The sequence below is a fragment of the Felis catus genome, chromosome B2, assembly GCF_018350175.1.
Source record: "Felis catus isolate Fca126 chromosome B2, F.catus_Fca126_mat1.0, whole genome shotgun sequence".
Classification (NCBI taxonomy): domain Eukaryota; kingdom Metazoa; phylum Chordata; class Mammalia; order Carnivora; family Felidae; genus Felis; species Felis catus.
Window position 1 is genome coordinate 36106317 of NC_058372.1, and position 26955 is coordinate 36133271.

Below are 26955 nucleotides of genomic sequence, written 5' to 3' on the forward strand. Positions count from 1 at the left end.
GAGAGGGGGAAACTGAGGCACACGAGGCGGCCTGGCACCTGCAAGGGCTGGATACTCAATAGTACTAGCCCAGTGCCCGGCAAACTGTAGGCACTTAATGAATGTCGGTCAGAGCTGTCATTATCGTAAGTGCTCAAAAGAGTCTTCCTGGGCAGGACAGCAGTGAGCCCCGGTTCGCTCAGACCAGGTTCGAAGCCTGAGCACTGCGCCAGGAAGATGCACTTGGGACTCCCGCGGAGAGGGGCTCTCCGCCCTGCACAGCAGCTTTTCCAAAGTCTCAGCTCCCCTCAGAGCCTGAGCGGCCCTGTTCCCGCAAGGCTGGCTGGGGGGGGCTTCAGGAGAAGAATAGACCCTCCTGCCACTCAGCCCAGCTGGGGCCACCGTCCATGGGCCCGGCCCAGCCCCCATCCTGGCACGGGCGCAGCGGGTGAGCGCACGCCTGGCACAGGCCCCAGTGCCCGGGAGAGAGGCTCCGAGCAGGCGGCTTTGTATTTTGTGAAAACCAAATCCACAACTGAGCTCTCCAGCCAAGCAGGGCCTGCTGGGAAGGCTGGCGGGCCTCTCTTCCCGTCCCCCTGCTGGGGCCCACCCTCCCCTCCTCAGCCCCCACCCCAGGAACCATGGGGAGCACCAGCTGCCACCCCGGCTGGCATGGGGGGCTGAGGGGGATGGGCCCGGGCCCAGCGCTTAGTGAGCCAGGGTTCACCCCTCCCACCCTGACCCCCTTCCTGCCTAGAATAAATTGGAATACAAATCAGAAGGAAACGCTTTCCTCTGTTTGAACAAATTGCTATGGATTCCTCCCTGTCTCAGGTCAGGGCTCGCAATGGGGGATATTTTCACTCGCCGACTGCTAATAGACTCAGGAGAAGCTGCTGGATCGATGGAGGCCGGGGAAAATTAGCCAGGAGCTCCAGGCCAGCCTCGGCCTGCCCCTGGCCCCCACTTCAGGTCTCCTAGAAGCGGGGTGGGGGGAGGTGAGCCATAAGCCAGGCTGGATATAAGCGCTGAGCTGGCGGCCCAGAGTGCTGGATGCCCGCTCCTGCCCCCTGCCTGGGAGCCAAGGGCTGCCTGGAGAGGCAGTGGGATAAAGGTAGACCCAGAGAAGGCCCCCGAAAGAGGTCAGCAGTCTCCCCACATGTACACATCTGGTCCCCTGTACGCAGGCTCTTGTGTACATCACCATCACTTTCAGCACATGTATGCCCTAGTGTATTTACAGGTACACAAAAAATACATGTAAAGTGCACATGCACAGGGTAGAGAGACCAGGGGGGGGGGGTGTATTTTAGCTCCTATCAAGGTACCCAGTGGGAGCAGTTTATTTCATGCCAATGGTCCTACACACACGCGCGCACACACACACACACACACACACACACACACACACACACACACTGATTACCAGCACACAGAACTACCTCCCCTTTTGCCTCTCAGCCTGGCTCTCTAGAGCCACTCCTTACACCTGCCCCAACTCCAACAGAATGAGGGGGAGCAGACTGGGAGGCACGCATCCCACCCCTGCCCTGGACAGCCTCACAGCCTCTGCTCCTTCAGCTCCAGAAAAAGGGAGTGAGGCAGTCAGGGATGTTGATGCTTCGGGCACATCAGGGCATCCTGCAGGACTGAACCCTCCCAGCATTGCCCGAGGTCACTGTGGCAGTGGGCAGTGCCAGGGGCCATGGCTGTATGGGAGAGCTAGAGGAGGCAGGAGGGGAGAGCTCACTGTATGTCCCAGAAGGAGGTGGGATGTCTTGATCACAGGAAAGCCACTCAGATCTCCTGCTGGCTGCCCTAGCCCATGTAAAGCCGCACAGGCACAGGCACAATGCATGCACGCGCGCGCGCGCACACACACACACACACACACACACACACACACGCTCCCTTCAGTACATCAGAGCCCAAGTCTGGCTTGGAAGGGATGCAGGAGAGAATGCTGTGTTCACTGGCAGGCAAAACCCATGCCACTAGCTTGATGTGACTCTTGCCTCTGGCCACTGGTATCTGCCTCTAAAAACTGAGCAGTTAGGGAAAGGTGACCTGACCTCTTAGCCCATTATCTTTGACCTTCCATGATTCCCGGCTGGGCTCCCTATTTGCTCTGTGGCATGAAGGCTTCTCTTGCTCCTTCTCGGCCTCAGGTTTCTCTCCCGACAAATGATCAGATTTGCCCTAAGTTCCCTCCTGGCTCTGACTCTACAAGCCTGTGATTCTAGATCTTCTCTTTGTCTTGCTCTCTGCCGTATCCTCAGTGCTGAGAACAGTGTCTGACACATAGGAGGTGCTCAGTAAATATCTGACTAATTAATTAATCTCAGGTGGGTAGTGAAGAGACACAAAAATTCACAACAGGATGGAGGTGCTCTGATCTGGACCCATTAGGCCCAGGGATGTTCAGGGGTACAGGCTAGTCTGCCCACGGAGGAGGTTTGGTTCCTGGAGAAGGAGGTGGACAGAAAGCAATCTACTTTTTCACCCACACAGAATTCTGCCTGCGGAGAGCTAGTCTCAGAGACTGTCCCCACCTCTTTCTTAGTTTTGAATTCAGCAGGTGGGTAGCTAAAGATCATGCCTCTCGTGGCAATGCCCAAAAGACCTGTAGACTCTGAGTTTGTCCTCAGTGATCCCCCAACCCTGCCCTCCCCAAGTGTAAGGCCCCCTTCAATCCATCAGGGAGAGCCTGGACTCTATCAGGAAGGTCTTGGGGAAATCGATGTGCTGGGGTTCTGGTCACAAAATCCTAGGAAGTAAATGAGCAGCTCACAGGTCTGACGGCCGCAAGGGAGAGTTTTTATCCCGGAGTCAGGGCTTATACATGCATCTAGAAGACAAGACCTAAGAACAAAGAGCTCAGCAAAACAGGCTGGATCTGAAAAAGCAAGACCGATGGCTTAGGCAGGATGTCGTACAGCTGTTGGTGCCTCCCCTCTCTGCACCACATCCTCTCCCCTGACCACCTCATTGCACACTGGCCAGAACCTGCTTCTCTCTGCCTGAGGCCATCTCTGGCCACTAGAGCTTACATTCCATGCCTACTGGGCTAGAAGTACCAGGAAATTAATGCCCCCAGGAGCAGCCTTCAACCAACACAGATAGGAGTTGGTGCATACATGCCGCAGCTTCTTCACCATGGTGGGAGAGTGTTTTACATGGTGTCCCAGAGGTCCCCAATGGGACACAGTAGTGACTGGCTTGACGGTGCACCTTTTATTGGTTTCCTGTGCTTCCCTGTCTTACATCTCCATTTCCCTACCAGAGTTTTCCAAGCTCACCTGCCAAATAAACTACCTCACTTGGCTCCTTATCTCGGCATCTGCTTCTGGGGAGCCCAAACTAAGCCCAAGCCAATCCTGATCATCATGGTGTCCACTATTAAATCTCTCACATGGCCACAACCCAGGACCCTCATACTGCTTAACAATCACACCCACCAACATCACATAACCTACCATGCTTCCCTACCTCCACCCATGACTTCCTTGGAAACTTCCTTGCATGAATACCAACACTTCAAGATCCAACTCATCTGATCAACCAACCTGGGCCACTGGAGAAAGGCTTGAGGGCTGCCAGGTACTCCCAGAACAACCTTCTGGTAACATAGACCATGCTTCTGCTGGCTAACTTGTCAATAACTCTAAGGTGAGACTCAGGCAGTGTGACAGAGATGTTGGGCCTGGTGGGGACTGGCAGCAAACTCCAGTTCACATTGCCAAGCCAACTGCTTCCTCTACCCACAAGGGGGGGCCTCCCTGACATTTCCATTAAGGACTTCTAACATCTAAGCAGGAGCCCTGGACCCAGAATGAACCCCAGATCCTACAGTCCAGATGCAATGAGGCCTGGGAATGAGACATAGCCTTCACAGGGGTGAGGGGAGAATTATAAAGGTGTGAACACAAAAAAGTTCGTAAATACCATGTAGACATGTCCTGGCTTCTCCTTGAACCTACGAGGTGATACTGGAGAATGAGAAAGATGCAGCTGTAGAGTCCCTTGACATGGCTTTTAACTTCAGCTTTGACACCTAATTGCTGTGTGACCTTGGCAAGCCACTTACCTTCACTGGTCTGTTTCTTCTTGCACTGAATCTCGAAGATCTGCTTCTGGGTCACTACTTAAGGCAACTGCCTGGCAGATGAGCTCACTCCTTGCCACACCTTAAGACCCCATCTCATGGCCTTTCTTCTGTCTACTCTGTGGCCTTATTCCAGAAAGGAGAGTAAAGCCAGGCCTTGCCACCTCCAGCTTGCCTGTGGGCTTATGTACTTTACCGGAAGTTAAAGTGACCTCCCCCAAGGTCCCTCTGCATTTTACTGAAATGCCAGAACCAAACACAGGTAGATGGGGCCACCAGAACCCAGCTCCCTACCTCTACCCTCCTGATGTCCCTCTCAGACATGGGAAAAGGTGCCTTCATTAAGAGTTCCTTAAGAATCACATAGGGAAAGTCTCGGGGCCAAAGAGATGTTCAAGTTCAGCTCAAAGGCCTCAGCTCCCGAATCTTTCTGATAAGAGATTATGTTAGGTGAGTGGAAATAGGGGCAGACAATGAGAAGTTTCCAGCAACAAGGACCAGAGACACTGAGCAAACAGCAAATGGAGTAGCCTGGTCTCAGATGGGTGTGGGCCTGAGAGGGAAAAAATGAGCTAGATCATCACCTCTACAGTACTCTCCAGTCCCTGGCTTCTAGTATGGACCTTCAGTTTCTGGTCTAAAAATCCACAGCGCCCTCCTGGTGGCTGTGAGCAAAAAGAGCTACCTGCTAGTGGAAAGGGGTATCGGCCAGCAGAAATGAACAACCTCAGGCAAGTGTGAACGGTGCCGGGGTGGGGAGGAAGGAACAAGAGCACTGGAAGATACAGGGCACCCGGGTGGCTCCGTCACTTAGGCATCTGACACTTGATTTCGGCTCAGGGCATAATCTCACCGTTCATGAGTTCAAGCCCCGCATCAGGCTTTGCACTGACAGCTCGGAGCCTGCTTGGGATTCTCTCTCCTTCCCTCTCTCTCTGTCTGCCCCTCCTTTGCTTGTGCGTGCTCTCTCTCTCTCTCTCTCTCTCAAAATAAATAAATAAACTTAAAAAAAAAAAAAGGAGCACTGGCAGATGGGAAACTAGACCCCTCATGAATGTCTGGGTGACCCTAAGCAAGTCTCCTCCCTATGTCTCTCCTCCCTATGTCTCTTCTGGGCATCCTCAGAGCAGCCAGAGCCCCTGAGCTAGGCTGGCAGGGAGGGGTGAGAGCAGCGCTGACATCCATCTAAATCCTCTCTCATTTCAAGAAATGCCAACTGGCCCCAAGGTAGGGATTTGTGGTAAAGACTACTCATTACCTGCCCAATACCCATTCTCCACTTCTTTCTAACGTAACCTGATATTTTCCTAGGTGACAATGTGCCCATCTAAAAGACTACATGTCTCAGCGTCCCTTGCAGCTAAGAATAGCCAATGGGATGCAAGCAGAAGTCATTGGGAGGGGGCTTCTGGAAAAGCTCTTTAATAGAAGCTGACTCAGCTGGCAGGTCCACCCTTTTAAATGTTCCTCCTTTCCTCCTGCCTGGAATGTGTCACGATGGCTGAGCCCCAGCAGCCCTTTGGCGACTTTGAAGCAAAATGCTCTAAGGCTGGAGTTCTCTATGCTGAACATGTGTGTGTGTGTGTGCATGCACACATACACATACACACACACACACACTGATGCCTGGTTCCTACTCCCAGACGTTCTGATTTAACTGGTATAAGGTATGACCTAGGCATCAGGATTTTTAAGCACCCAACCTGGTAATTCTAACACGTGGCAGAGTTTGAGAAGCACCATTGTAAAGAGAGCAGAGCAATAAGATGGAAAGAGAATGGATCTCCATTGACCAGGGAGTCACCATAGCAGTCATGGGTAGTCTACCTCTCGACTTAAGAAAATCAGCTTTAATTTGTTGGCGGCTCTGCAGTCAAGTCTTTGTTTCTAGCAACAGAATGTGATGTCTATCTGATATAAGACTGAGGGTCCTCAGCCAACCCATCCTCCACAACACAGGCTGGGGAACAAAAAATGGCCAGATACTTCCTTCAGGAACCTCACATGTGGGGCAGCAGGCAGACCCTAGACTTTGCACTGGGCAGGCTTGAGTGCAAATCCTTACTCCACTACCTGCTAACCCTACAGCCTTGGGCAGATCACTCAAGCTTCTCCAAAATGAGGGCTTTGGAAAGGACTGCACTCTCCTGCTCCACTGTGAGCTCCCCGGGGGCAGGTGCCCTTCGCCCCTGCAGCCACGGCACCCCCTACCCTTCCAGACACTCGGCAGATAGATATTCATTAAATATTTGCTTGGTTTACACTGAATTGCTGTCATGTGGTCCAGCTCTGAAATTTTCATTTTTCTCTAAACCAAAAAGAGAAAAGAATAAACAAAAGGGCAACGTTTCAACATGGTAACAGAATTTACCTACTGAAAATCAATGAAAACAGCATTTCTGGGGCAGTTTCTTTCAGGCTCTCTAGGTTCGGGACTGGAAATCCCGTGGTCAGAAGCAGAGGGAGGGGCCGGTCTCCCAAAGATCATGACCTGCACTTGCCAGTTAGAACTCTTAAACTAGAAAGCCTCCCTGCTCCTAATTTACAGAATAATAAGCATAGGTTTTTTTTTTTTAAAACCCCAGGGTCCAGAGCTTGGCTGAAACAAAGCTTGGGCGGTGACCTAGAAAACCCAGAAATGCCCTCAGAAAGCCCAGGGGAAGAAGACATCTGTTTGGGCCTGACTCATTCGGATGCACTGTCTACACCAGCTGTGCCCGAGAATCGAATGGAGAGCTCTTACAACCACAGCTGCCTTGATGCCACCTGCAGAGTTTCTGATTCAGGAGGTCTGGGGTGGAGCCGGGCATCTGTCGTTGAAAAAGCTCTCCAGGTGGTTCTGCCATGCCCCTGGGGTTGAGAACCACTTCTCCCCGCAGCTTCCAGCCCTCCAGAGAATCAAAGTCTATTTCAGCAGAGTTTCTTGGACTGGAAAGGAACCCAGAAGAGCGCGGGGTGGAATCTCCAACGCTGGCCAAGCAGCGTCCTCGTGCCTGCCCAGGCCACCACCCACTGACCCAGAGCGCCCACCCCTGCAGCCCAGCTTCCCACAGGCGGAAGGCCAGGCAAGGGGAGCAGGAATGGCCGTTCAGGCCCTCCCTGGCCCACCACGTTTCTCAAAAGCGCAGCCCGCACCTCCTGCTTCAACAGGCCACCCACACCCGGGGCTCCCTACCATCTGCCTGCCACCCCCTCTGCTCTCACGAAACAGAGTCCCCAGAGTTCGCCTGAGAGCTTGCAAAGCATTATCACTGTCGGGCTTCTCTGGAATCCTAAGAGGCGGGCATGCCTCAACCGGCCTTCCAGATGGGGAAACTGAGGCTCGGAGGTGCGGCTACTGGGCCACAGCCTCTCACAGGCAGCAAGCCACCTACTTGGCCCTCCATCCCAAGTCTGCCGCTTGAGCCTAACCTCCTTCCTGGTTGCCCTTGCTATCCAAAGAGCGACTGGACCAGCAGCATGGGCATCACCCCGAGGAGTTCGTTACAAATGCAGAATCTCAGCCTAGCCCCAGACCCACTGAATCAGCATCTGAGGTTTCCCCAAGTGCCCAGAGGATCTCGAGGAGCCCTGCTGCCTCTCTGCCAACCTCCCAGTCCCCAGATGGCCCTTACTCTGTCTCCTCCTCCACCTTAGATGGCCCTTCCTCCCACAGACCCCGGCCCTTCTCCTGGCTTTCTGATCCCTGTCCCCTCTTAGGTCTCCTTCTTCCTCCCTGATGCCTTCTACTCTGTCTCCTCTCACTCCTTCCACCCCCAGGGTGCTGGTCTCAGCCCAGTGCCCCTCACTCTACTCTCTCTTCCCCGGCAATTTCAGTCCACTCATGATTTCAACCCACATTGTTCTGTGCACATAAACCACGTGTGCAAATCTGCCTCTTTCAGAATGCTCTCTCTCCTGAGCATGAACACTCGTGTCCACTCACCCCACCACCAGGGCTCCCACACATCCCACACCACAATCCCACAAAGTTCAAAACTGCACAGGCGTCGTCATTAGAATAAAGTGGTGTGTTGAGGCCTGGCTGAGTGCCGAGCACAGTGCCCAGGGCTCCCCAGCACGGTCTCATGGTGTGCTTATCACAAACCCGTGTGGTGGGCTCGACTACCCACCGCAGTTTACTACTGTCGGCAGTAAACATTCCGACAAGCGGAAAAGCCATGCCTGAGAAAGCTGATGTAACCTTCCAGGCTCTCGTGGCTGGTGCCGGGCAGAGCTGGGGTTTGGCCCCGGTTTCTTACCCCGAATTCCAAGCTCTTAGCTACGTCACGCTGTTGCCCTAAACCTGCCTGACTTCTGTGGCCTTTGCTCTGCCGTTGTGTGCCAAACCTCAGAGCCATTTTCAGCCCCAGCTCCTGCCTGTGCTCTTCCTGAAGCCCTTTTGGACCCTAATGATTGTACAGTGTCATTTCTTGCGTTTTCCGACCATCTCTAACCGGATCCCTTCCCCCACGCTCAACCCCCTACAGTCTATTCTCCACATGGCAGCGAGAGGGATTCTATTAAAAAGGTGTCAACTCATGTCTCTCTCTTGCTCAAAAGCCTCCCATGGCTCCCCCACGCCTCTCAGAATACAAGCCAACATCCTTACATAGCCTTCAAGACTGCAAACAACCAGGCCCCACTAACTCTCTCGCGCCACCTCCTGCCCCCGGCCCCCGCATCGCTCACTTTGCTCCAGCCATACTGGGCTCCTCGTTGTTGCCAAACAGGCCAGGCAGGCTCCTACTCCAGGGCCTTTGCACTGGTTAATCTCCCGCCTGGAATATACTTCCTGCAGAGATCCACTGGGCTTCCTCCCTCCACATCTTCAGCTCTGTTCTGGTGGCACCTATACAAGGAAGCCTCCCAGCCACTGTATGTGAACTTGAACCACAGTCTACCCCTCCTTGTCCCTTTAGCTCCTTTCCCCTTTTTCACCGAACCTATCACCATAGGATGCATTTTATACTTGTTTATTATTTACTGTCTGTCTCTCCTCAGCGTGAATGCAAACTCTAAGAGAGTAAGAGCTTATTTCTCTCGCCAGATATCTCGTGTTCCATACAGAGCCTTTACTCCCTGTGGTTCTTGTACCTGAGACCTCCTGTCCATTCTCACAGCCACCACCCTGGATGGAGTTCTCCCTATGAATTCCCCCAGACAACCGCGGAACCTCCCAACCAGACTCCCTCCTCCTGACCATATATACCCTCTTCAAAACACACAGCTGCACAGCAGCCTGAAATATGGCTGACCTCAACCCATTTCTCTGCTCAGGACCTTCCTGACAGCTTCTCCCAGACCCAGAATTCCAGCCTCCTACACCCAAACACAGGCTCCGAAATCCGATATGGGTTTGAGCCCAGCTCCAGCACTTGGACAGGTGACTTCATCTTTCTGAGCCCTCAGTTTACTTTTTTGGTAAAATGGGCTGAAAATGACTCACTCCAAGGGTTGTAGTGACCGCATGTTTGTAGTGAGTGCACGTTTGTGATCTCAGCCCAGGCAGTAAACATTAGCCATTGTTATGATTGTTCCTTTGCTGTGCCAACTCTAAGTGCCCATTCTTTTTCAACCGATGTTCCAGCCCGACGGAACAACTCATTACTCCCTGCACAGACCAGGTTCTTTACCCTCCATGCCTTTGCCACAGTGAGCCCTCCATCTGTGATGTTCTCCTCAGCCCTTACTTCTATTCATCGAGCCAGTTGAAATGCCCCCTTCACAAGACCTTGGAAGTAACTTCCTAACCCTTTGAATTCCTTCAGTCCTTTATCTGCCCTTGCCACATGCCATTTACCAAGATCTTCAGGAACCATCTTGTGTGTAAGTCCTCTCCCCTTCTCCTTGAGGGAGGAAACTCCATCTTTCCTACCTCCAAATCAGAAGGTCCCCAGCGATGGAGCCTCGTGGCCACTTCTTACCAGCTGTGTAACCTTGAGCAGGTCACTTAAGTGTCTGTCTCCTCTTCTCTTAAATGCGGACAATAGGACATGCTATGCTAACCTCTCAGAACCTTACGGGAATCAGAGGCATACGAGCACTGGGTAAAGGCACATGACACTTCCTCCCTATGAGGGATTGTTGTAATAACCAATGATTCTCTCGAAAAGAGTCATTCTTCTTTGCATAAAGGGACACCTGAAAGAACCATCACCAAATGCAGGGTGGGATATCAAGTGAGCTTTACTTTCTTCCTTATAATTTTTTGTATTCTCTGATTGTTTTGCAAAGAGCACGTGTTACTCATTGACTGCGGGGGTTGGGGGTGGGGGTAGCAATTCCATTGTTTAAAAAAGATTCCTCTGCTATTAAGCATTGGTCTCGACTCCTGTATCGGCATTCAAATGCAGTAGGGTCCCTTAATACCTAGTTCCTGCCATGGGCAGATTGTGTGGCTGCAAAGCAGAGTGTTCTGAGAAGGGGAGGAAGATGAAGACAGGGGCCACACCCCAGGTTCACAAAGAGGCAGCGCTGTGACGGATACAGTCCCAGCTCTGCACACCGCTCCACCTGGGCAGGATCCCACAGAGCTGAGTCCTACTGCTGAGCTCTCTTGCGGCATGGGGCTCAGCAGGTGTGGCTTTGGCCACGGGCAAATGCCCCGGGACAGGGGGTTGGGTGTGTGGGAGGTGGAGGTGGCCTGGAGCATCAGAAGGCCTTAAGGAGCTCCCATAGACCCCGGGCTGAGGAACTGGAATAACTCATCCCACCGGGAGGCTTGAGGCCCAGGGAGCCCAGAAAAGGCAATGTGGTGGCCAAGCCCTCCCCCTGCTGGCCACATCTGGAGTGGCAGTGCCAGCAGCATCAGGTACAGTCCGTGGGCAGCTACGCACGCTCCCTGCACCTGGGGCCTGGTCAGGCTCAGGTGTCCAGCGGCAGGTAGGGGGCAGGGCAATGTCCTGCCAGGACTGAGAGGCCCAAGGTCCTCTCTCCCAGGCCCCTTGCCTTTGTGGGGTGCAGCACTGCCTGACCCAACATGGAGATGGAAGACAAGAGTGGAGGAGAAGAAAGGCAGAGAAGTGATGAGGAAGGAGGAAGGAGGAAGGAGGAAGGGAGGAGGTGGCAGAGAGGGGTCCTTCACACTTCAGCCTGTCTCACTACTCCCAGGCCCACCCGTGCCTCCTGGGCAGCTAGAGACGCTGGGGCTGCTACCACTGCCCGGATTTCCACCCCCGCCCCCAGGTATTGATTTCCTGCATCATTCATTTGCCGGGCCTTGGCGGCCGTGATTAGCTCCTTCCATTCTCCCTCCGGAGCACTCCCCCCGCCAACAGCCGCCACCCCCCCCCCACCCCATTCCTCCCTGTTCTAGCAAAGCAGAGCTAATACCAGGCTCTAAAGGAAGCTTTTCTGCCCGGCCCCAGCAACTCACAGCCAAGCCTGGCCAATTACAAGTGGGCCCCTGGTATGTCCCCAGCACACTCCCCTCAAGAGTGCTTTCCTGGCTAATAAAATCCTCTCTAACCACCCCCTCACCAGGGCCCCACCACCACCCATGAAACACCAATTCCCTGCCTGCAGTGTAGGATGGGGCACCATGCTGATCTTGACCCTAAGTGGGGCTCTCCAGGCTCGCTACTGGACCTGGGGAGTCCTCAGGCTGGCTCAGGGGTCAACATCAACTTCAGCAGGGAAAGGTGGAGGGGGGTGGGAAGACAATGCTGGCAAGGCAAAGAAACCAGCCTGACTTGTGGGCACAAGGCTCCGTCTCTCTCTCATGCAGTTTCCATAACTGGGAAGGAAGAAGGAACAGAGGTTGGAACCTTCTTGAGGACATTTAGAAACCCCCAGAGCCTTCCATTAGACCAGTTTTCTGATGGCATGCCTTCTCCAGGGGCAGGGTTAGATCTGGACAGCCAGACTCAAGACTTGTGGTAGAAACTCTAGGGAGAAATCCCAAGAGTGCCCACAGCCAGGATCAACACCCAGAAGATGGCACTGGGAGACGCACTTCCTGACATTCTTTCTCTGCACCTCTCAGAGGAGGGGGAAAAAAAACCTGACTTGGTGATAATTCTGTAAGCTATGTTGCTCTTGTCAAATTATTCAACATCTGTCTTCATGTTCCCACAAAAATTAGCATAGGATAGTAGTTTCTGATGACACCTTTGGTGAAATATTTTGACTTCCACCAGTAAGTTGCAAACAACCTGTCTTAAGGATAATGTCAATTCCTACTCCTGCATATTAAATAATCCAGAGGTTTGCTGTGTTTTTGTAAGGGAGTGGAATCCCACTGACCTGCCCTGGCCGGGCGTCCGGCAGCTACGGGGAGAAGCGGCAGCCAGGATGGAGGAGCGGGTGTTTTCTGATGCTTTCCACACACGGGATGCCCTTCCTCCATCACCTGGCTCCTGCCTTTGCCCAGGAGTAGGCCTCTGGGGCCAGCCCACCCCCCTGGCCGGCCAGCAAACAGACTGCAGAATCCACCACGGAGCACAACAAACTGGGCCAGGAGATTGGGAGGCAGGGAGGGAAGAGGGGATCAGCTCCAAATGGACCATCTGGTCCAGCACTGGGCTGCCGTAGCATCTATGTCCCAAAGAAGGAGCGAAACCACCTGGCCAGACTGAGAGCACCTCCCCAGCCCTGCTGCAGACAGCAGACCTCAGACCCCGGCAACAGGACCCTCAGATGGAAGCAGCCAATAGGCTCTGGACACTTGCCTCCTACCAGCCTCAACAGAGACCCACAGCCCAAGCTAGATAGATCCTGCCGGCTTTGCCCTCCTGCTCTTCTGCCCTCTCGATTCAGCTTCCGTGTTAATCTACCCCTCCCTCAGCCACGCAGGGCTAGGCAGAGGGGAAGGGGCCGGGTTCCCTCCCCAGGACACACTGTTTTCTTTTGTGCCTTGACTAAAACCGGCCTCTCCTCACTGCCAAGGCAGCACTGGGCTTTCAGCCTCTTCTCTCTCCTCCTCCCTGAGGTCTCCTACAGCTGCCAGTCTAGGACTCCGTGACTCTCCCTAAAGCAGAGACCCTCAGAGTGTGCCCCACTACCCTGCTGGAAAACATCCTAGACAGACTTCTTGGGGAGAAAGAATTTCAAAAAGCATTTCCTCAACCTCCCCCCACGCCCCGCCACCCGCAACCATGGCCCTTCATTCCTGCAGCAAACATTTGCCAAGCTCCTGCTGCGTGCCCGGCACCATGTTGGATGCCAGGATACAATGATGGACACAAGTGGCCATCTCTCACCCCTACACTCTACTCTTTCTCACGCTGCTACACCTGCTTTAGGCAGAGAGGGAAACCAGGGTGGGGGGGTGGGCAGAAGAACTACGGTAGTACCATAGTTCCCCCTTCTGCTGTCTCTGGCCAAAGCTTCTAGCATCACAAAGAACTCAGCAGCCTCTTGCCATCCTCCTTCTCATACTAGATCTTAACCTCTTCCCCATCTATCCCAATAAAAATGCTTCACTCTGCAATTTCCCTGAGGCCCCAGCCTGCCCTGGAGCCAACACCTCAAAGGGAAGATGCAAAGACTCTCACCCTAGAGCCCTGGGGTTGGCCCCAGTACACCCAGCGCACCTTGGTTTGCTCTAAGTGGAGAGCAACAAAAAGTGAGATCCAGGCACATGAGGGAGGAGAAAATACAGAAAATGAGAGGCAGATAAGCCAATGGCTAAATCCTGGTCCCCTAGGACTCTGAAATCAGGGTCTACAGACACTGCTTCCATAGCCCCCACCCGACCCCAACCCTGCCCTTATTGCTGGGGTTTCCAGGCTAGGCTCAGAGGGGCTTCCCCAACATGGGCCCTGTGCAGCCCTGGAGAAGTCTGGAAAAGCTGGAGGGGACCAAGGAGAGGGATGACCAGGAGATAGTTCGCCAGATCTGCCCAAGGACACTTAGGGGGGAGGGGCAGAGTAGAGGACAGTAGGGAACAGTGAGGGTTCTCTGTCACCCTCAGAGCCCCTGGGGTGTGGTGAGGAGGTAAAGACCTCAGTGTCATCCATCCTTAGGCCACCTCTTAAGGAGGCAGTGAAGCTACAAGAAAACCTTGGGGACAACGAAGAAAAAGAACCCTCCCACACACACACCCCCCAGACCTCTGGTGTCTTCCTCTGCCCCTGGGGAGGCCTCTGGGGCTAGCTCAGTGGCCTCCTCCCCACAACCCAGCCTCTCTAGGTCCCTGCTACATTCTTCCTTCTTTTTTCCTCTTCTGGCCTATGTAAAGGGCCAGGCAGTGAGAGAGACACACAAACTAATTAAGAGCAGAGTTTGGCCAGATGCCTGGGCCGGCCTCCCCAGGGAATTATGCCCAAGCCAGCTAGCTGTGTAGAGCCAGGAGCATGTCACCTCCCAGACACCCCTCAGGACACCCCTGCCTCTCGCAAGGTACCAGGAGGCAACGCCAGCTACCCCCAGAAGGAAGCATTTAACATCCGCGCCCCAGGCTGGCGGCTGGGGGGACAATGTCTCTGCCTCCACACCAACAGAACAGGTCAAACTCTCCCCTGATCTAAAGATGAATAATTAGGCCCTGGACTCAGGATAGAGGGACGGGGAACCCTCCCACCCCACCTATACAATATTAAAAAGTGATCTGTGCAGACCATCCTGCAGTCAGAAGGCAGAGTAAGGGCCACTAGGCCCTGAGACTGTAAGGTCAGGGCACTGAAGCCTACTAGAACTCAGAAGGAGGGTCCCTGAGAGTGGTGAGCCCTGGGGTGATCCTGGACATTGATGCCTGCTCTCAGGACCTCTCCCCAGAAACACCCACGGGAGAGACAGGAGAAGAGGTAACCAGCCAGAGTCCCCTTAGCGCCGGAAAGCGAGGCGTAGGGACGCAGGAGCAAAGCTGCGTGGCAGGAGGCAGAGTTTGAACACGTAGCCCGATGGGTGCGTGCCGTGTTTGCGTTTCCTGGGGACGGTGGCTGAATGCGTCCGTGTATGCGCTCAGGGAGAAAGAAGGTGGGGCTGGGGTTTTGTAGCTGGGAACCGGGGATGGGAAGAACTGGCTCAGGCTAGATCCGAAAACGGATGCCGGGGTTTTAGGTGCCCAATCCAGGGGATGCTGGCATCCGCTCTGGCAGTCAAGAAGCGAGTAAAAGAAGCGAAGCCGCAGCGAGAGCGGGGAAGGCGAGCCCGCCGCCCCGCCGCCGTGCTGGCAGCCAGCTCACCCGCAAGCCGCGCGCAACTCCGGATCGTGCATCGCTCGGCTTGTACTCCGGCGGCCGAGCCAGGGTAGGACTAGGTTTCCGTGCAAGTCGCTGCCCCAGGCTCGGGTTTGGGGTCAGTCGGGATCTCCCGAGCCCACTGGGTGCTCTCAAGGGTTTCGAGTCACTCCGGCCCCCGGCAAGGTTTGAGGAAGTGTGTGCCTCCCCCTGGCATCCCCGGCTTCACGCCAGACCCTACAACCCGTCTCCGTGCTCTGAAACGGCGAGCTCGATCTCCTCGCGCCCTGAAAAGGGCGGGGACCCGGGCATCCACTCCAGAGTCCGAGCCGGGGTCCCCACCAAACCCCGGCAGCGCGCACTTTGCGCCTCTTGCAAAGTTTCCGCGCGGTGCTAAGCCAGCGTGGAGCGGGACGCGGGATCTTACCGTAGACTCCTTGTCCCCGGCAGTGGAAGGGGATCAGCGCCAGAAGTAGAAGGCAGGTCACCTCCATCTTCACGGCCGGTGCTTCATCCCCGCGAGGCGGCGCAGCCCGAGAGGTGGCGGGGGGCGCATCCGCCGGGGCCCCGCGAAGCCCCCTGCGTCCCCCCTTTCCCCGAGAGGCGACAGAGGGGGCGTCGACGGAGACCGGGAGACTGAGGAGGCGGCGGTGGCTGCGGCGGCGACCCGGGTTTCTCCTCCGGCGGGGCCGCTGCCCGCGTGGGGACGCAGGGGGCGCTGGCCCGGCCCCGGGTGCCTTGGCGCGCCCGGCGCAGCAGCCAGCGCCCCGGCCCGAGGAGCCCGGCCGCCGACCTGCCCCGGGTCCCCAGGGCTGTCTGCTCCGTGTGCTGGGCGCCAGGGACCCCTCTGCGGCGGCAGGGGCTCTTCGATCCAACAGGCCACCGACGACTGACAAACTTGTCTTTTTCCCCGCCCAGGGGACGCCCCTCCGCGGAGTGGGGGCTGGAAGGCCCGGGCTTCGCTCGGGTTAATCCGCTGTCTCCAGTCCTGCGGCGGGTCCTGGGGTCTCAGTAGCCCGACCCAAGCGGGCCGGATTGGGCGCCCTCCCAAAGGCGAAGGAGCCCCGGCCCCGGCCCTCCTGAGCGGGGGAGAAGCGCTGGCTGGGCTCGGCCAAGGGGCGAGATCCACGGGTCCCCAGGTCCGCGAAGTTACCCGAGCCACCGAGGAGCCCCGGGGAGGAATCGCGCCCCGGCGCCCCGCGGGAATCAGGAGAGCAATTCCAGCCAAGAGAGACCCGGGAAAGCGGGGAAAGGAGGAAAGTTTGAGTCGTTTGAAAAATATTCGCGCTCTCGGCGAGGCCGGGGCTGCGGCGCGGGCGCCGCTCGCCGCCTCCGCTCGTCGCGCTTCGCTCCCGCCGTCTGGCCGCGGCCGTGGCGCTCCCGGTCTCGATGCTCTCCGGAGAGTGGGGCTGCGCCGCGCCCCAAGTTGGTCGTCCCCGCCCCCGCCCGGCGGCCTCGGCCAGCGGGGGCCCCGAGCGGGCGGGGCCGGGCCGGGCTCCCGGGCGCGGCGGCCGCTTGGCTCGGGGCCGCGGGAGCGCTCCGCTCGCTCGGCAACTTGAGCTTCGCTGTGCTGCTTTTTCCCCCCTCGGAGCTTTTCATTCCGCGCTCCCCCCGCCTCCCTCCCTCCCTTCCTCCTCCCTCCTCCTCGCGTCTCCTCGTTCGGTCTCTCGCTCTCCCACCCTTTGTCGCTCGCTCTCCTGTTTGATTCCCCTCCAGTTAAAAAAAGGAGCCAATTAAAGGCAGCCCAGCTCGCCCGGCCCAGCCTCTGTCCAATTTCCTCGCCTCCCCCAGGACCAATTAGAGAAAACAAAACAGGGCTGGGGGAAGCAGACTGCCTGCTTTCTCCTCTCCCCTCTCTCTCTCTCTCTCTCTCTCTCTCTCTCTCTCTCTCTCTCTCTCTCTCTCTCTCTCTCTCTCTCTCTCTGCCCCTCCCCCTTCTTTCCCTCTCTCCGCCCCCCCCACCCCCCCGGCAGGAAAATGTCAGAAAGCAGAAATGGATCCATCTATCCCGAGGACAGTGGCGGAGGGACGTGGGTTTCGGCGCGGGCTCTGCAGCCGCGCGCTCGCACGCTCTCACGCTCGCTCTTCGCCCGCCCTTGCACACCCAGACTGGCTGCCGAGCCGGGTACACCGATTCCAGTACGCTCGCGGGGCAAGCACGGCCGTTCGCCCCGGGGACCGAAACCTGCGGGGCACTGCACACTTTGTAAATGTTTTGCACTTTTGGTGGTTGGAACTACAGCGGAGATCGGAGGGAAAGGCCAAGGGCCGCGTCTTTTGGGGTCCTGCAGGCGCGCGAGCCGGCCGCCTGCTGTCGGTCTGCAGGGCTGTCTGCGCGGCCCCGGAGTCCCTCCGCCCCCGGCCGAGCCCCCGCCCCTTTCCAGGCAGCCTCGGCCTCTCCCTGCGTAGGGCGTGGGGGCCACCGCCAGAGCAGCTGGCTGAGCCGGGGGCGGAGAGCGCACGCTTAGAGCTCCAGCCCTTGCCTCGGCCCACAGGTTGCCAACAGGTTTGTCCGCAGGACCCCGCCACCGGAGCTCCCCGAGGCCACCCACATTCTCCCCGGCTTGCCCCTGTCTCTCCCCATCCTGCCTCTCCTTAGGACCTCAAGCGCCCCCAAGCGCCCCAGGGGCGCACTCTCTTCCGGCAGCCAAGCCCGGGGCCCCCTCCAGCTGCGGGCGTCAGACACTCCGGAACTCCGCTACCTCACCCCGCCCCCAAGAGCTGGGGTGGGGAGAGCGCTCCTCCCAAACGCCAGCAGGGAGGGGGCGTCGGCCAGGAAGCCGGGAGGGCTGCCCCCGCTGCGCCTCCGATCGCGTCCCCCTACCCCGGTCCTGCTAATCTCACCTGCTCCACCTGTCGCCGTTATTTATCTCGGCTTGTGCGCAAGGACTGTATCAGGGCGGCCCGTGGGAGCGCGGACAACCGCAGCAGCTAACAAGCGGGGAGATTATTAACCCTCCTTCCCCCGCTCCCCGGAACTGTTCAGTATCTGGGCTGTGATGGTGGTTACCCGACTCTGCGTTTACCAAAACTCAAAGAACTTACACCAAAAAGATTTAATTTTTCAATATGGAAATTAAAACATGAATTTTAAAAAATAATAAAACCCACCCCTTCCCCAGGTCGTTTCCTGCTAGGTCCCCCCCCCCCCTCCCCTGACCCTCAAGGGACTGCTCACCGGAGAACGTGACCGAGCAGCAGTGGGAGGTATTGGGAGAAAGGCCAGGCCGCCACTGGGGGTGTGCCATCAGTTGGCACCTCCTCAGTTCCCTTTCGGTCAGTCCTCGGAAGCCCGAAAACATCTGAAGAATCTTATTTTTCAGCCCCCCTCCAACTGATTGTTCCTTCCTCATCTCCCCCCACCCCCTTCTCTCTCTTTCGTTTCCTGTGGATCCAAGGCTGAATAAGAGGACCCAGTTTAGTGCTGAGCACCTGGCAGATGCCAGCTGAAGATTTGCTAAATGAGTGGATGAGGGATACCCATCATAAGGCCAGAGACCACAGACTTAGGATACCCTCCGTACAGCCATCCTTTCTACGCTCCACCCCAAACCAATACCCCAAAGAGAAAAATCCATTTCCTGCTCCACGGGAAGTCTGAAAAGGAAGTGGCATCGATGGAGGGTGTGATGATGAATATCTTATTGTCATCTCCTTCCCATTGTTCAAAAATCCCTAGAAACCCTCACCGCCTCCAGGAAGCTCTCAGGGTGATCCCCTCCCCCCTCCTTGGCTTCGCCCATTCTGAATTAAATGACCTCGTATCCATGTCATAGGAGACTGCCTTCCTATTTTCCAATTAGCTGGTCCAACCCCCAGACAGCAGTTGATTGCTCCTCTTTGGCCTTGGGATGTATTACTGAGGGGCAGGGAACCCCACTGACTAAGCTGACATGCATTTGAGTTTGCCCTCCCTGAACACACACTGGCCTGAAGGAGAGAGAAGACTCATGGTCAGGGAGAGACCAGGAGGAGAGGTGGGGGGTGGGGGAGCCAGGCTGGGATTGAACATTTGCTGTAGCTAATTCACTTGTGAATACTCTGCAGCTAATTGTATGCAGTGTAAATACCTTGACATCCTGTTTGCGTGTGCCTGTAGATTCGGCCATCTCCTCCCCCAAGTGTGCCTGGTCTGCTGCCTCTGACACGGCCCTCTGTCTGGCAATCCCGGAGAAGGGAAAAAGTACTAGACTTGAGAACCATCAGCCCGACGTTCCAGTCCTAACCTCTCTAGGCCTCAGTTTCCCCAGCTGTAAAGTGAGTAGGATCCCTATCTCACAGAGTGGTTGAGAAACAGGAGTGAATAAGAGCTGATACCATGGGCCGGGAACTATTCTAAGCCCTACATGTCGGTAACTATTTAATCTTCATAACAACTATGTGAGATGGGGCTGTTATTCTCATAGAATAACATAGAACGATTTAGTGACTCACACAGCTAAGTGGCCAAACCGGGCTTTGACCTAGGTAGCTGGGCTCCACGACACTGCTCTTTCCCACTGCTCTATACTGAAAAGGGTTTAGGTGCCTAGTAAATGTTTTCACAAGAAATGTTTCCTATTCTCCTCACACACGGAGAACAATTCATTGGGCCCCAAATGGGCTGTTGAGGGTGGGGATATGAGCTCTAGACCACTGGACCTGAGCCCGACTGAGGCTGGGCTGCCTGGAGGCTCCATGGGTAGCACCTGATGTCAACTCCTGAGTTCCATCCAAGATACTCTAGGAAAACCCTATTCTTCTGCCCCGGGAGAAATCCCAGTCCTTGGACTCCAAGAGATTTCAGGAAATAGCTGTTGGTTGAGGGGGCGGGGGGGGGGGGGTGTGTGACAGGCCAGGGAACCAGGAACCCCAGACTTTGGCCAAGCAGGGCAGCTGAGGGCTTTTATTGTGAGAGCTCCTTCCTAGAAAGCTCCCCCATCTCTTCCTGCCTTAGGCAAGTTAGAGCCTGGGAGAAGAGAGAAGGAGGAGGAGAAGGAGGAGAGAGAGAGAGAAAGAGAGAGGGAGAGGAAGTCTTTGTGGAAATGGTGTTGTTGCCTTTGCGAGGGAGATTGTCTCTGAAAATCATACAGTGGCAGGTATCGATTCAATCTCAGGGCAAGACACTTTCTGGTCAGGTGGGGTGAAGGCTGACTGGGAGGGGTAAAGAATGAGCAGAGTTATGACCTCGCAGGAAGACCAGTTTATTAATTCAGGCTCTAACAAATAGCCAATTAGTGGTTCCAGCTGCTAATTAGTAAGCAGTTAACTCCCGTTCTAAAACGTGCTTCTCAAGACTAGTGACAATGCAGTCCTGCAATGACACCCTTGGAGAGGAGGAGACTTGCGACACCCAGGTTCTGTAGCCCCTCCCCTCCCTCCTCATTGGCAGATCCTCTGCTCTGGGAGCCTGTCTGCTCACCATTCATTCACTTAACCAGTATCTCCGTCTCTGTGCCAGGCACTGCTCCGGGCACTGCAGATTCAATGTGAATGAACAGACCAGAGCCTGCCCTCAGGGAGGTTATTTTCTGGTGAAGAGACAGGCAAAAGACTATATAAATAAGGAAAAGAAATCGTATTTAGATAGTAAGGAAATACTACAGCTAGGAAGAGGAGGAGGCAGTGGGAGGGCCAGAATGTGAGAGAGGGTATCTGGACAAGATTCCGCTGACACTGGAGTCATGATCTTGAAGAAGACGGGGGTCAACCTGTGCCAATATCTGGGGGAAGAGCATTGCAGGTGTAAAGGCCCCGCAGTGGTGAAAGAGGATTTGGCTGCAGTTGAATAGGTGACCGGAGAGTAGTAGGAGCTGACATCAGAGAGGTTAAGGGGACAGGTCTTTTGGGCCTTAGGGCCATTGCAGGAGGCTGGGTGTTATTCCCAGGAGATGGGAGCTCTGGCAGGGTTTTGATCAGAAGAGGGAGAGGATCTGACTTGAATTTAGCAGGCTCACTCTGGCTCTGTGTAAGGGACTGACTAAAGGGGGCACCACAGTATCCCTCGCAGCTGGCATAGTGCCAGGCACTTAGTGGGTGCTCAATAAATGCTTGTCATATGAATTGGCACATAAAACTGGATGGGGCTGGATTGTGAGACGGGGAAACATCACTTTTGAAAGTCCAATTTATATGGGTCCTCTTGTAAATTATTTTACAACCACCAAGGGTACCCTCACATTTGACCTTTCCAAGGAATTCCACACCCACTACCCTATTTGGTCCTTAAAACGTGCCTGTGAGGTAAGACATGTGGCCTCCATTTCACAGATGTGAAGACTGAGCCAAAGAGACATTCGCTGACCGGCTTAACAATTAATTATTGAAAATCCCAGTCCTGGAATGGTGGGGGTGGGGACACAAAAGAGATAGGAGTCCCTTCCCCTGTCTGGCCACCTTTCCACAAGCGTGTCATGCCCCACCGTGCGGCTTTCCATCTCTGGGCTCCAAATTCACATTTTCACAACAAGCAGATGTGCCCCGCCTCCCCTGAGATTGCTCCCAGCCCAAACTCCAAATGCTTGTGAGCTGTGTCAGCGGCCTGTTATCTGGATGCCAGTGCTTCTCAGGTGAGGGTCACCTAAGCTGTCCCAAGCTCCCTTTGTCCACACCAATATTGGAACAGGGGAGTTTTGTTTAATTTTTTTGAGCTGATGTTCCAATGGATCAAAAGTAGTTTGGTTTTAACACCGGCTTGGAAAACACATGGTCTTCCCACTCTGAGTGCGTGTAAGGAGCACTGATTTACCCGGTTCTACTTCCCCACTGGGTTGGTCTGGAAAGGGGGTGAACAGGCTGAAAAAGTTGGGTTCTCTTGACTGTTTATTAATTCAACAGATATTTCTTGAGCCAGGTGTTGTGCCTTCATCATATTGGGTATTCTGCTGGAGATATCAACAAATAAAGACGCAGCCTTGCCCTCAGAGAGCTCCAGTCTGAGGGGGGAGACACAGCCCTGCCTTCAGGGAGCCCCAGTCTGAGAGGGAGACACAACCCTGCCTTCAGAGACCCCAGTCTGAAGACAGACACAGTCCTGTCTCAGGGAGTCCCAGTCTGAGGGGGAGACACAGTCTGAGGGGAGAGACACAGCCCTGCCCTCAGGGAGTCCCAGTCTGAGGGAGGAGACACAGCCCTGCCTCAGGGAGCCCCAGTCTGAGAGAGGAGACTGCTACTATGGAGTTACAGATCCTGCTATAAAAACGGAGTCAGGGGGCACCTGGGTGGCTCAGACGGTTGAGCATCCGATTTCGGCTCAGGTCACGATCTTGTGGTTTGTGAGTTCGAGCCCCGCATCGGGCTCTGTGCTGACAGTTCAGAGCCTGGAACCTGCTTCAGATTCTGTTTCCCTTTCTCTCTGCCCCTCCCCCACTCGCATTCGGTCTCTCTCTCACAAATAAATAAACATTAAAAAAAATTTCTCTAATGGAGTCAGGATGTAGATCTAGGAGCAGATATGTTGTTACAGTGATAAAGTAATCGCTAAGGAGATAGGGAACAAGGAAGACATCTTGCTGGTTACACTGACTTCTTGGCTCTTACTGCAAGATTGTTCCCTGCTTTAAGCCTGGTTGCCTGCAGCCTTCCAAGTTTCAACCAAGCCCAGGGGAAGCAGCCTGGTGTTTTATTTGGGTATTTTCTCCTAATGCAAATGTCTCTCTGGGCTCCTGGGAACCAGGCCTGTTTGGAGGCAAGACTGTGAGGCTGGCATGTAGCAGTCAGCCCCCGTAGGGAAGAAAACCCACTCTCTCTGGGGGCCAGGCCCCAGCCCAGCAACAAACCCCATCCCCGCCTCAGTCCACTAGCCTCCCTAGGGACACATCTGGCCGAGGGAATTGCAGAGCACCTGGAGATCAACTCTCCCAAGGTTCCACCTGGTCTCATGGATGTCACCTCCGACCCCAGGCTCAAGGTGGCATCTGTGTCATGTCATGTGCTCTGTTTCTACCTGTGCCTTGAGCTCGAGGGCAGGGTGGATGCCCCACTCCTATTAGGTAGCCCAGTGCAGGGCTGAGCACCCAGTAGCCACTTGATGTCCGCTGATTAAAATGAGCTGATCTGGATTACACTAACTCAAACAAAAACAGGCTCTGGTCAAGACCTGAATTACCAGGATAAGGGAAGCCCAAACTATCCAGACAATATGTAGATTAGGGACAAATATAAATAACAAATATATAAGAGGAACTATTTGTGTTATGTACAGGCTGAGGGGAAGCAGATTCTTAGGGGAGTAGGCAAGCGAGGGGCAGAAGGTTTGGGGAAATCCTGCGTAAACGAGGGGCAGGGGAAGTGACTTTCCACTTCTGCCTCATTCTGGGATGCTTTCTAGGAGGGGTGTGGGGGTGGGGGTCTGGTGGGCTTCCTGAAGACCCGGGCTCTGCCAGGCTGAAGGGGGCTCTGTCCTCTGGCATCTGCTCCCAGGGCCCCAGCAGCCCCAAAGGAAAGCATCGAGTTTCGCTGAGCTGGTCTTTCTCACCTCCTCCAGGGCAGCTCTTCGGAAGGAAGCCGGATCAAATGTTCTCAAGCTTGAAAAGTCAGGCTAGGGTGTGTGGGGAAAGGAGGAAAGGGCAGGACAGGGAGGGAAGCTGAAATCAGGGGAGGGAACAGGGCCAGGGCTGGGCCCAGGTACCAGGCAGGTGTTTCTTCTTGCTTCCTTTCTGGTTAACCTCCCCCAACAAATTCTCGTTCCTTTTGTCATCACCTCTTTTTGACCCATGTAAAGGGGTGAGAGGCAGGAAATCTGGAGTGGAATAATCATAGACCCATACACACACACCCACGCACGCACAGGGACAGGACCGCCGCGTGCCATAAACTCCAGGGGGCGCCATTTACACAGAATACAACACGAATGGCGCCCACCTCCCACCCCAGTGTGCAAAGTGGTGGCCCCGCTTCAGCTCCCTCTGCTCGGAGCCAACCCCAGGACGAGCTGGTGTCAACCCATCCTGTGCCTCATTTCCCCCGCCCTTTCACTTCCAACCCACCCTCCGCCCCCTCCCCTCCGGGTCACGCCAGGCCTAATCGCCCCACCCCGGCAGGACGCAGCCAGGGAAAAAGGGGTACCGGCCGCCCCGCAGGCTCGCAGGCTCGCCGTTCCGCACACACTGGGAGCCCCAGAGACTTGCTGCCTTTTTGATGAATTCAGCTCATTATCTGGCTCTCCCTGCTCTCCTCAGGGATCGTCCAAGTCCACTAGCCCGGGCCTTCAGGAGCCACATCTGGCCCCCGCCGTGGGAGTGGGTACCCAAGGGACGCTCCCGCTCAGCCCTGTGAGGCCAGTGTATCCCCACGTCTCTCCATTCCTTTTCGGTGGGCTAACCCAGGACTTACAGCCATCAAAGGAGGCAGGGAGCTTTATCATCTTCGTTCTAGAGATGGGGGAACTGAGGAACAGAGAGGTTCAGTCACTCTCCCAAGGTTACACAGCTAATAAGTGGCAAAACTGATTATCAAACCAGATAATCTGGCTCCAGAGGCTATAGGGTCCACACTCTTCACCGTTACTTGGTGCTGCCTCTGACATAGAAGAGGGCCTAAGGCTAACACCCTACAGCTACGCTGGCTGACACATAGCCACTAGCTAATTCAGTCACAGTAGCCACTTTTCAAGTGCTTAATAGTTGCACATGACCAGTGGCCACCCTATTGGACAATAGGGAGAGAGACTGTTTCTACCATTATAGGGGTTTAATTGACAGCGGTATTCAGGAGTCCTTAATTTTAACCCCAGCTCTACTTCTTACTAGCTGAGCAACTGTGAGCAAGTCACTTAACTTCTCTGGGTCTATTTCCTTGTGGGTAAAAAGGTGGCAAAAATAGTTCTGACTTCACGGAGCTATTAGGGGGATTAAGTGAGAAAATGCATCCAAAGTGCTCAGTACAGTGCCTGGCACAAAATAAATTGTTCTAAAAATTCTTAGTTTCCTTATTAGGAATCTTAGTCCAGCCCTGCATGTAACTAAGTAGGTGGCTAAGACCACAGAAACAAAGGAACTGGCTCAAAGCCACACAGCACATTAAATGGCAAAAGCCAGGAGCTCCTAATTCTTTTATGAGGCCTAATGATACCACTACAGTTGATAAAGAACTTTCACGTCTGACCCTCCCCAAATTGCTGGGAGGCAGTTAAATGGGGTTTCATCAACCCTTCCATTTTACAGATTAAGAAAGTAAGGCACAGAGAAGGTGAAGTGATTTCTTCAGGGTCATGATGCTGGTTAATAGCAGGGTAGGGACTTGTGAGTACCATTCAGTGTCCTTTCTCCTGGTCCATTCTCCATTGTCTATGCAAATTAACAGGTATGTGTTTGTGTGGGAGTATTTGTGTATGTGTGTTCTTCATTCGTTCACTGTGCAGAGTTCAGGGACCTGTTGTCCATGATAGATAGAATATAAATTATATAAATAATATTAATATGGTCTCAATTATGTAAAAAGCTGTATACAGAAGAAAGATGAGCAGGATAATGCCATTTTAATGATTATCGTGGGCGGTGGGATTATGGGTGATTTGCATTTCTGTGTTCGTATGTTTCTATTTTTCCCCAATTTCCTACAAGCAGTATGTATTATTTTTATAATCAGAAATAAACAAACGTGATTTTCAAATAAATTTTTTTTTATTAAATTCCTCCAGTGTTTCCCCTGTGGCCTCCTTGGCCCTCCAAACACCCAGGAGGCCTGCCCAGAGGCTTGGCTTTGCCTGGCCAGGCCTGTCAGCAGACAGGAGGCCTGTGTGTGCCCTTCATCCAAAAGCCCTCAGGTCCCTTTGCACTGGAGTGGGTTTGAATTTACTCAGCAACATCCACATGCAATAAATGTCATACTGTTTTATTTTTTCAAGTCAAATAAATTCTGATCCCAAGTCTCCAATTGCCAGAGTTCTGAGAAATCAGCCTTAGTTATGTTTGGGGGCGGGGGGGGGGGGGTGTGTAGTCTCAGGTCATAGAAGAATCTGGGACCCAGGAAAAGAGGCCTGAGGCCTTGTCATTGCCGTGGTAATTGACTCCTGTCACCTTGGCTCCTGAACCCCCAGCCACACCTCAGTTGGGCTCAGCTGCCCCAGACAGGCTCTGGGGTCTCCGTGGCATCCCTCTCAATGACCACAAGTAGGCCCTGGACACCGTCCAGGCCTCTGTGCTTAGCATCCAGCCTTCACAAATATCCCCATCTGGCACCTCTGGCCAGAGGGACACAAGGCCCCAGACAAAGGCCCCAAATCTCTGTCCTCCCCCTGGCTGGAGAAGCCCGTCTCCCTTCTCTCTCCTAGTCAAACCACCTTTCCTCATTCCTCTCCAGTCCTCTCTCTCTCTTCACCCCCTCTCAGGAGACCTCCACCTCCCAAACCTAAAGGGGGGAAGAGGGTGGTCCCCTGCTGCTTTAACAACAAAACCCAAAGCTCTTTGAGGCAAAAAAAAAAAAAAAAAAAAAAAAAAAAAGCCCAGAAAGAAGACACTGACCTTGGTTCTTTTCTTGGGATGGAGGAGGGGGAGATGTCTGTCATTATTCCAAGTGATGTGGGAAAAACACCCAGTAACATCTCAGTATAGATCCTGGTTATACAACTCATGCCTTGAGTGATGGCTTCTCAGACCTCTCCTCATGAGGTCAGACAGAGGCAGTCGAGCATTTCCTTGCCAGGGATGTGGAATGGAGTCACGAAAATGCCACCTCCCCCTTCCTAGGACCCAGGCTGGGGAAGGGAGTTCCTAAGGGGAAGCCCAGGAATTGGAGTCAGAGCGTCTAAAGTGTTAGACCCAAAATAGGTGCTCAGTAAATAATTCTCTT

General features: G+C 54.5%; 1 protein-coding gene across 3 annotated transcripts in view; it reads right to left on the reverse strand.

The window, feature by feature from the left end:
• Window positions 1–15874, reverse strand: part of MDGA1 (MAM domain containing glycosylphosphatidylinositol anchor 1) — a 61138-nt gene extending 45264 nt beyond the window's left edge. The window contains exon 1 of one of the 3 annotated variants that reach the window (XM_019830542.3): window positions 15614–15874. In XM_019830542.3, the coding sequence (XP_019686101.1) occupies window positions 15614–15680 (67 nt within the window). In that variant the 5' untranslated portion in view covers window positions 15681–15874. The remainder of the gene's footprint in view (window positions 1–15613) is intronic. The other 2 variants (XM_019830544.3, XM_003986077.5) reach the window with 2 other exon arrangements.
• Window positions 15875–26955: the final 11081 nt, after the last annotated feature.